The sequence below is a fragment of the Thermobia domestica genome, unplaced genomic scaffold (assembly GCF_964235325.1).
Source record: "Thermobia domestica unplaced genomic scaffold, izTheDome1.hap1.1 HAP1_SCAFFOLD_185, whole genome shotgun sequence".
Taxonomy (NCBI): domain Eukaryota; kingdom Metazoa; phylum Arthropoda; class Insecta; order Zygentoma; family Lepismatidae; genus Thermobia; species Thermobia domestica.
In genome coordinates, this window is record NW_027655915.1 from 207,993 (window position 1) to 219,232 (window position 11,240).

The 11,240-nt window shown below is 36.7% G+C and overlaps 1 protein-coding gene across 2 annotated transcripts in view; it reads left to right on the forward strand.

Moving 5' to 3' along the window:
• LOC145676510 (uncharacterized) overlaps positions 1 to 10,611 on the forward strand; it is a 50,470-nt gene extending 39,859 nt beyond the window's left edge. Inside the window, exon 3 of one of the 2 annotated variants that reach the window (XM_081747328.1) lies at positions 6,853 to 10,611. In XM_081747328.1, coding sequence (XP_081603454.1) covers positions 6,853 to 7,783 — 931 coding nt within the window. In that variant the 3' untranslated portion in view covers positions 7,784 to 10,611. The remainder of the gene's footprint in view (positions 1 to 6,852) is intronic. The other variant, XM_081747327.1, reaches the window with a different exon arrangement.
• Positions 10,612 to 11,240: the final 629 nt, after the last annotated feature.

Consider the following 11,240-nt stretch of genomic DNA (forward strand, 5'->3'; position numbering starts at 1 on the left):
GTCCACTATAGATATATCTACCTTCCCATTGATGTGAATCCATTGCACTGTACTAAACGAGATATCGCTCCTATAATTCATTCCACCGTGAGTTATGGAAGTCGTTCCTTCGTATCCTGACGGCTGCATCTCTGGTAGATGACGCTTTCTGGATATATATGGGTTCTGGAGCGCGTGAGTACAATTTTAGTCGTCACGCCGGTGACCGCTCCAAAGCACCACTACTTCAATTAGCCGCTGATGCTGATTTTACAGTTCATGCACACGAGAAATATGTCTAAATAAGGTGAGTTGTGTAGCACGTGTCTTTGAAGAACTACGACCTTGCACCAAACTGACTGTTCGGGTTGATTTGCAACTAGCTCCAAACAGAAAAATAACTTTTTTCTTTTTGTCAGAAAATTTAAAAAACTGCAACTTCTCTGTGTTAGTGGCTTGTTTATTTCCTAAAAAAATCAATGTGAAGGATGCGTGGCTTAGACTAAATGACATATTGTTAAGAAGACCACTCTCCAGGTTTCTGCTCTTTTTTTTTTTTTTTTTTGAAAAATACCTTTTTCAACTTAAGTGGTGTGCTTCCCTCATAGCGAAAGTACGAGGAAACGTTTCTAGCACTTCTTCAGTGAGGTAGGTTGTCGACGCAAGGAAAGCGGTTCTCGGAGGATAAGAGAAGGGATGTTTACTTCTAAAGAAAGAAAGTTTGCCTCTGTCACAAATAGATGTTCTAATATAAAATAATTTTCAATGCTATTAAAAATACATAAGAACATTTGCTTATGGAAGCGAAAGTTACAAATACTCCCCTCCCAAAATGGAGCAAGTGCTGCTATGAAGTAGTAGCACGGCTTCATCCTAAAGGAGTCCATGATTACACCCGTATACTAATAACACATTTAATAAAAATCCGATCCCTAAAAGAAATTTTCGAAGTTCAAATAAAATACATACAAATCTTGACTTTAGTCTAGGCTACTTGATACCTCCATCGTAAGGTAGATGTATTGCCCATTGCGTATGATTCTTAGCACAGAAGACTGAAAAGCCGCTGGAGTTCTGCATGAGTTCGTTCCACTAGATTTCACTTAGGATGGTACAACACCTTGATATCATGATATTCTATTTCATCTTTCCATCTCTGACAAGTGAGTTGTCTTTGATCAGTGAGTATAACGTTTGGTTCTGCAACGATGGCTAAGACATACAGTCTAAGATATTTTAGGATCAAATTCGCCGAAGTGTTTCTTAAAGCGATTACCACTAGATACCTTGTGCACCTATCCATCACAGTGAGAATGTACTTTTCTCCTCTAGGTGTTCTCGGTAGGGAGCCGACTAAGTCCACACAATAAATATCTCGGTCTCCCTGAGGTTAATATCCTTTGTGGAAGATGATTGACTTTGTACCTTTCGCATACTTCACACCTATCTACTGCTTCAAGTCTCGCCTCATGATCTTCCAAAAGTATATATTGCTGAATGACTTCCCGGATTTATAAAGTCCGAAGTGTCCGCTCTTGTCATGGACAACCTGCAAAGTTTTCTGTCGCGGTGCCTGCGGAAGGCAGATTGTCAGCATTCCCGGACCATGGAAAGTTTTGAGTCACAAGACTTAGTCAAGAAGGTGATAACTTTGGTTCCAATTTCGAGTCCTAGTGTTTACATTATCAGCGTTTCTCGCTCTGAGGCAATCTATGATGGGTGTCCACTGGGGATCTTGCATTTTCGCTAGCTCGGATTTGGTGACGCCGGTTTGGTCTGATGTTGAATAGCATTCTCACTGGGTGTGCTGGCAGGACCTTTTTCGTAATACCGTGACTGAATCAGCCAAGATATTATCCTGGCTTTTGCAATGTTCCACATCACAATTATAATCTGGTAGTTGCAAACAGCAGCGGTTTAATCTGCAGTGGCTGCAACACAGCAAGAATTGGAACAGCAGATTAATCCGCAGAAGAGTGTAAGACAAGATTATACCTTTGATGTAAAACAATGCAAAGCAAGGATAATGTCGTGGCTGATTCACTGTAACGATATTATTAAGAAGGTCCTGCTAGCACACTCAGTGTGAACGCTATTGAACAGCAAGCACTAATACTAGACAACACCAAATCCCAGCTAGCGAAAATGCAGGAGCATCCCCAGTGGACAACCATCAAAAGTTCCTTTACAACGTGTTTCGCTGATGATGTAAATACTAGGACTAGAAATTGGAACCAAAATTTTCACCCTGTTGACCAAGTCTTGTGTCTCCGAAATTTTCATTGTCCGCAAATGTTGACAATCTGCTTTCCGCTGACACTACGACAGAAAGCTCTGCAGTATGTAAATGACAGGATCGGTCACTTCGGATTTTATAAATCCTTGGAGTCGCTCAGCAATTTATACTTCTGGAAGACCATGAGGTGGGACTTGAAACAGTGGATAGCTGACTGCGAAGTTTGTGCCAGGTCCAAAGTCGATCGTCATTCTCCACAACGAACATTAACCTTATACACTGCAGGGAGACCGAAATATATTTATTATGTGGACTTAGTCGGTTCTCTACCGAGAACATCTACATAAGAAAAGTACATTCTCACTGTGACGCATGGGTGCACAAGATATAGTGGCAATCGCGTCAAGAAACAGTTCGGCGAATTTGGTCCTCGAATATCTTAAACGGTATTTCTTACCCATCATTGGAGAACAAACCGCTATTTCCACTGATCATGGAACACAATTTACTTCTCAGACATGGAAAGATGAAATGGAATGTCTTGGCATCAAGGTGTTGTACACCCCACCTTACCATCCTAAGTCAAATCTAGTGGAACGAACTCATGCAAATCTCCAGCGGCTATTCAGCGTCTTCTGTGCTAAGAATCATACTACATGCGGGATACATTCACCTACCATTGCGAGTCATACTGTAACCAAATCGCTATTTTACTCACCGGTAGAGTTATTCTTAGACACATTGCGAAGAAACCCAATTGTAGAGCCTTTTAGGATCCCAAGAGAAAAGCGAGAAGCATGGCATGACAGATTGTTCTGCGCATCTCGCAAGAATATAACCTTGAGAAAGAGAAGGAATAACAGACTGGCAAGAAAAGGACCTGTTGTGCTTCCCGGGGCCTGGTGTTCCTGAAGGGGCAAGCGTTAACCACTGCAGCAGATCACACCATTCGAAAATTCTTCTACTTTTAGGAGGGTCCTTATTGTGTAAAGGAAAGCAAGGGAGCAAATACCTTCAGTATTATAGAGTCCGGCATGGAAAAAGAACTGGTTCCCTAGCATATCGATAACTTGTCGGTATGGAAATGTACAGAGAAGAGGAAGGAACAGTGGATTAGGAACATAAAAGAGAACATTAAGTAGCCTACAGTAAAGTCAAGATTTGTGTGTATTTATTTGAATTTCGAAAATTTTGTATTAGTGATCTAATTTTTATGAAATATTTTATTAGTAGACAGATGTAAACATCGATTCTCTTAGGACGAAACCGTGCTACAACTTAATTGCATGACTTGCAACGTCTTAGTAGGGGGTACTTGTAACATTCGTTCCCGTGAGCTATTATTCTTATGTTTTTAATAACGTTGAAGATTATTTTACATTAGAACATTTATTTCTGACAGAGGCAGTTTCTTTTTTTAAAATAAACATCCCTTCTCCTAACCTCCGAGTATCGTTTGGCTTGCATCGACCACCTACCTCACTGAAGAAGTGGCACAAACGTACCCTCTTACTTTCGCTATGACGGAAGCATACCACCCAAGTTGAAGGAGGTTTTTTTTTTAAAAAAAAATAGAAGTAAAAAGGTTGAATAGTCTCCATAACACACCATCCTTCAAAATGAATTTTTTTCCAGGAAATAAAGCAACCACTAACACACAGAAATTGCAGTTGTTAAAGTTTCGAAAAAGAAGTAAAATCTAAGTTTTTTATGTGAAATTATTTGGAAAGCACCCAAAGTTAGTTTGGTGCAGGCTGGTGGTTCTTCAAAGACACACTCAACACAAGATTGACATTACTTCGACATATTATTTTCTGTGCGTGAAGTGCAAAATCAGCATGGACGGCTAATATAAAAAAATAGTTTTGCTTTGGGGTGGTCACCCGCGCGACGACTTAAATTATACTTAAGCGCTCCAAAACTCATACATATAATATATATATTAAAAGGTTATCGTTCTCAATTTTTTCTAAATTGCGTTTTGAAACTTTTTTTTAAATCTTTGAAGCACGGTAGTAGTTATATTATACCACCTTTTACATAACGGTTTAGAAACACCGTGCCCCAAAGAGTTAATCACGTTAAAACCAAACGTAGTGTAGTGGAGAAGTTACATTTCCACTCCGAGTAGTGAGACAAGCACGATTGTATTATTTCTTTATGAAGGAACTCAGTGAAGAATGCGAGGAACTCCTTTTAAATTAAAGCAAAAAAGTCAGACTAGATGACCAGGAGGAGATTCATGTATTCGGGTGCAACACTGTCCAGAAGCCAAGTGTCGTCAGGAGATACTTCGACGAACAGAAGAGGTTCATCTACCAGAGATGCAGCCGTCAGAATACAAAGGAAGGACTTCCATAAGCCACGATTGAATGAATTATAGGAGCGACATTTCGTGTAGTGCAGTGCCATGGATTCACATCAATGGAAGGGTAGATATATCTATAGTGGACAATCCAAGGATGCAGGGCTACACTGAAAAGTAGGACAAGCTTTTAAAATTTTCCCCTGCTATTACAACAAAAAGCCGTAGTACTTTTGCCGATCCCATTAACTTACCTATAAATTCTCTCTGTCATCAGGTCGGAACGATTATCCAATCTTCTGTCGTTGGACGGAATGAACAATTTATAAACCTTATTTTTTATTTATATGTAATTGCCATCACTAGCCATAATGATTTATCTCCATTTGTATATTATCATGACCATGCAGAATATAATTCGAGTTTGTGCCATGATTAATTAACGTAATATGTGTTTAAAAATGCAATTATATGCTTAGTGTAAAGAAGTTACCAAGTAGATTACCAAATAACAAGCATCGCACATCTGAAGTGATCATTGTTATATTTTACTATAGCATAAATTTAACAATTGCAACCTGTCTGTGTTACAGGCTACTTTATTTCCCTAAAAAATCGTTGTGAAGGATGACGTTTTTGTAAGACTAGACGACATATTGTTCTGGAGACAACTTTCCAGTTTTCTGCTCTTTTTTTTTACAAAAAAAAATACGTTTTTCAACTTGGGTGGTGTGCTTAACTCATAGTCAAAGTAAGAGGGAACGTTTCTGACACTTCTTCAGTGAGGTAGATGCTGGATGTAACGCAAACTGTTCTCGTAGTATAGGAGATCGGATGTTTACTTCAAAAAACAAACTTTACCTCTACAAAAAATGGACGTTCTAATTAAAAATAATTATCAATATTATTTAAAATACATAAGAATACTTATTCATGGGAGCGAACGATACAGTGTATAGGTTTACATTTCAATATTATTTCGCAACATCTGCATAGGAACCTAGTTTTCCAAAAGTTTTGTTTTATTCTAGGAAACTGTCCACACTAAATTGCATCACATGACGTGTGATGGAAGTCTGTATTTCATGTGTTAATTTTGTATCGTACAGGAATAATATTAATAAGAAAACCACGCAAATTGCCAATTTATTCCATGAAGCGTAGATCATTTCCCCACTGGGTTTCAGCAAAGATTTTCTGTTTTGTATTTCGCCACGCTGACATAATCCATTCTTTACAGATCCTAGATTTGGTATACAATTTAAACCCGTCCTATTACTCATAGGCAGTGGTGTTATCTTCATTTTTTAATCATATATATATATATATATATATATATATATATATCAGAGAGAGAAATGGATAGGTAAATACAAACAATGTAGACAAAAACCAATTTTTTTATTAGATACCGCAGACGACAAGTAGACTTACACAGGTTCCTATTACTACAAAATTAGCGTAGTTCTGCTTATACATTGGAAACGTATTATCGAACATAGATATTTGTCATACTGTATTGGAAAGACCTTCATCCAGCAATGGATCGATAATTGTTGATAATAATATCTCGATGCGTTTCAAATATAAATAGTGTTCACCACTACATTCATGTGATTCCAGTTCTCATTCTTGATATCTGAGGATTTGAGATTAAAGAATAAACGCCTATACCGTGTTCTGAGAAATCGTTGGTTAACCTGTAGCTGGACAAATTTCTTAAAACAAAAACAGTTAAACTAAAATTGACTATTTTTTGGTGTAATTGATAAATTTTACTGTTATGATTGGTTATAAAAAACGGTTTGGCGAACAAAAATATTTTGCAGCCGGTTATTGTGAACCGGCTGAAGAGCACCACTTCTCATGGGATCCTCATTCAAAAGAAGGTAACGTAAAAACTTAAAAGAGCCCTTTTAGGGACAGTTCTGCCTGCAGCATAAAATTTAATATTAACCAACTCATCCCTTCCAAATCTAATGCCTAGCAGGATGCCTTTTTTGATATTGGTTACTAATAAGGCCATTGTCTCACGTCGTTCTAAATATGTCATTTTCTAAAAAATTTGTGCAAGCAAAAGTTTATTTCAAATGTTAATGTTCCAAATCTTCTCTTTCTAACAAGACAAACTAATGAGATGACAATTTTTGGTATATATTTTTAAATCCATGTCCTCTTCTTACGATCCTCTTTTCAATGAAAATAAAGCGATAAAAAAATGCCAGTTCAAGGAAGGCATCTAGAATATTCTAAAATATTTTCCACACAGGTCAACTTTCTTACTTTTAAGAGATAATATACAACATTTCACTTTTATCTTTTTAATATTCAGAATGAAGCAAGAGCAGGGAAAAGGATTTATTAAAAAATCATATTTGGCAAACCACATGATAACACATAACAGTGAAAAATGTCACACGTGCCAGGAGTGTGGAAGAGGATTTAGTCGAAGGTCAGACTTACTGACACACTCGTCAATCCATACTGGTGAAAAGTCTCATAGTTGCGAAGAGTGTGGAAGACGATTTACAATTAGGTCAGCTCTGGCGAGACACATGTTAATACATACTGGTGAAAAGCCTCATAGTTGCGAAAAGTGTGGAAAGCGATTTAGAGTTAGGTCAGATTTGACAAGACACATGTCAGTGCATACAGGTGAAAAAGGTCTCGTGTGCCAAGAGTGTGGTAAGGGATTTAGTCAAAGGTTATACTTGATGAGACACATGTCAATACATACTGGTGATAAGCGACATAGCTGCGAAGAGTGCGGAAGGCAATTTAGAATTAGGTCAACTCTGACAAGACACATGTCAATACATACTGGTAAAAAGTCTCATAGCTGCGTAGCGTGTGGAAAGCGATTTAGTCTAAGGTCATACTTGCTGACACACATGTTAATACATACTGGTGAAAATCCTTACATATGCAAAGATTGTGGTCAGGGTTTTAATTGTAGGTCAAATTTGGCAAGACACATGTCAATACATACAGGAGAAAAACGTCACACGTGCCATGAGTGTGGTAAAAGATTTAGAGAAAGGTCATATATGACACACATGTCAATACATACAGGAGAAAAACATCACACGTGCCATGAGTGTGGTGAAAAATTTAGACATAGGTCATATTTAGCAACGCACATGTTGATACATACTAATGGAAAACCTCATACATGTCAAGAGTGTGGAAAGGGATTCAGCCTTATTTCTAGTTTGGAAAGGCACATGTTTACACATACGGATGTGAATCGTGACGCGTGCTAAAAGCGTGGAAGTGATTTACAGGAAGGTCGCCCTTATTAAGACTGAAATCAATATATACTGGTGTAAAGCTCATAGGTGCGAAGAGTGTGAAAAGCGACTTTTAATTAGGTCAGTTTTGACAAGACATATATTCATACATAACGGGTGAAAAACGTCATACGTGGCAGAAGTGTAAACGGGGATTTAGTCAAAGTTCACACTTTTGAACACACCTGTTACATACTGGTGAGAAACCTCATATAAGCTAAGACTGTGGAAAGGGATTCAGTTTTAGTTAAAGTTTTGCATGCCTATGTTTTTAAACAGTAGTATGGAACTTCACGCGTAGCAGTGGTGCAGAAAGGGATTTAGGAGTAGGTCAAATTTAGCAAGATACGTGTAAATACATACAGATAAAAAGTCACACGTGCCAGGAGTGGAAAAAATTTAGCAAGATACGTGTAAATACATACAGATAAAAAGTCACACGTGCCAGGAGTGGAAAAAATTTAGTGAAAGGTCAACGTTGAAAACATACATGTTAATATAAACAGGTGAGTATTCTCATTCATGGCAAGACTGCGGAAAGGGATTCAGTGACAAGGTTTGCAAGGCATATCTTTATACATACATACAACCTGACGCGTGTCAAGAGTATAGTAAGGGATTTAGTCAAAGCTCACACTTCTCCACACATATTGATACATACTAGTGACAAAACCCCATATGTTCCGAGAGTGTGAAAAGCGATTTAGAATTAGGTCAGATTTGGCAAGACATTTCAACACATAGAGCTTAAAAACTCTCACGTGCCAAGAGTGTGGATATGGATTCAGCGATAACTCATGTTTGCCACAGCGCATATTTATATATACGGGTCAACCTCACGTGTGGAAAGGGATTTAGTCAAAAGTCAGTCTTGGCATAACATTTTATGACATACTTGTGAAAAATCTCTCTTGTTAAGAGTGTGGAAAGGAAATTTTTTACAGGTCATTTTTTGCAAGACATGCGAGTACATGCAGGTGAATGTCTTGGATGTGCCAAGAATGTTCGAAAAGATTTTATTGTATATTACATTTGGCAAGACACATAATTCATATAAGTAATAACCTTAGATTTGTCAACACACGTTGATACATAGAGATAAAAATCGCCTAATGCCAAAATGGTGGAATCGTATTTACTGAAAGAACACGCTTGGTAACACAGTACTACATACTGGTGAAATCCTCTCACATTCGAAGTGTGTGGAAAGTGATTTAGTTTTCCCTGAGTTCTAGCTAAAACATTAATATACATATAAAGATCGCGAAAGTGAAAGGATGTAGTTTAAGGTCTAATTCGGCAACACACATATCAATACATACTATTAAAACTTCACACCTGGAAGTTTACAAAGAAGTATAGGCAAAATGAAAGTTGACTCACATGTCAAAAATGTATTTCAAAGAACATATGCCAGTGGTGTGGAGAGGAAATAGTTCGTATTTAGCAAGACGCATAGTAAGACATTCAGAAGGTAAAAATCTTACGAGTGCGGAGCATTGAAATGCTTGCATATCATACATGCTTGGCAACACATATTGTATGAATAAATTTAAGTAGTTTTGTCGCCAAAGATGGGAGTGAGAATTTAGTCACAAAGTTCAAACTACAAGACAAAACTTACACATATGGTTCAGAAAAAAACGTAGCCGTTGAGAGTGTTGGAATAATATTTAGTATAACATCCAAGATTTGTGAGATATGTAGTCTTCACACTGTTTAGTGCTTCCTTTCTGAAGCCATATTTGTAACGGTCAAATTATTCTTTGATATATATAATGGGAGATTTCGAAATTTTATTACTATGCTCAGTATCCAAATGCATTTTTTTTCTCGGAGTGCTGTAATTGTTCCAGAACATTCTTCCCAATCCAATTGGATTTGCGACCAATACGATACATAATAATACATGTTTCGGACTTAGATTAGCTAGGCAAAAGATTCATATGTTCTCTCGCTATTTTTCGAGCCAGATATATATAAAAAGAATGTAATCCCGTTATATAAAAAGCTCTGGCTTCCGTACTGAAGTCAGATAGTGTACATATAGACTTGCCATCAATGTCCAGTGTTATTCTGTCTTTAGAATAAGAACGTATTTAAACATAAGCTAGTATATCTTCTGTGGTGGAAATCGAGAAGAAATCATCGGTTGAATAATATTGTTTTTTACCAATTGACCACGCTAGCATTCAATTAATATTTATTGTTCACAAGTAATAAGCCCATTGCACAATAGTAAAAGTTTTATCAAAAATGAAAGTGTATAAGTACAATAAAAATTATTGCAAAATGAGCAATCTAAAAATCGTATTGTATGATTTTGTTTAATTTTCTTTTGGAGAAGGAACATACTACCTCGAAGCCAATGGTGTGTACTAGATGGTCAGTTCTCAACACTGAATAGTTCGATAACATTCAACTCCGTCTGATAAAACTAAGAAAAATCTATTATGAAAGTTAAAAGATAAAGCGTGAGAAAAACATGGTGGTAATATCTGCAAGCTATTTACATAATTATGGCTGAAGAGGGAAGAAACATTCAGAAATGAGAGTGGGCAATCTTTAAGCATTAAAGATTGAGTGAGTATTAGTCTTGAAGATTGCATTCAGCTTAAAATAATTCGTAGACATAAAATTCACAGTTCGACTTTTCATACCAAAGTTAATATATTTGTGAATTGTTCGGCGTATTAAATATTAAAAACTCGTTTTTCATATTGAAAAATACTTTATTCATACCTAGGAAAATCGGCGATATAATGAGAAAGTATAAAAAAATAATGTTATCTAGAACGTGGGTTCTAAGTACGAATCAGTTGCTATACTTCAATTTGTTTACATCTTTCCATTTTTAAAGTTGACTTTTAACGCATAACAAATCAATGTTTTTAAAGTAATCGTTTATTCGATTTAGTGATTTTTAGAGTATATTTAAGGATCTTTCAATCTATTTTAGAATCTTAGAAGCAATTGTTAACTGTTATACTAACAGTCGCATTTATTGTCTATATATCGGGCACTTTTCTGCATTGAATATAATATTCTAGGGCACGCATTAGGTTTTCAGTGTGTGATACATATACATATATTGTCTGTACAATTCCGGCATTTGGCTAAGGTGAATGAACAAAACCTTGGAAAAACATCATTCAGCATAGCACTGAAAAACTGCCATACGAATTTTGGAAATCAAATTTAAACGTCTCACTTCTTCCTAGACTAGAGTTCATCATTTTGTGTTGCCTTAAGATAACCGTTAAGTAATATCTCCCCGAACTTCTGAAGTGTCCAGCGTGCCTATTTCGTTTTCTTAATACCCTCACTATCCCTTCTGGTTAGTTGAATTGGATTTTGGAGTTTTTTTTTTTTTTTTTACAGAATCAGGGCTATATGAGACTCGGACTTATAGCTTTATATGAAATAAAAG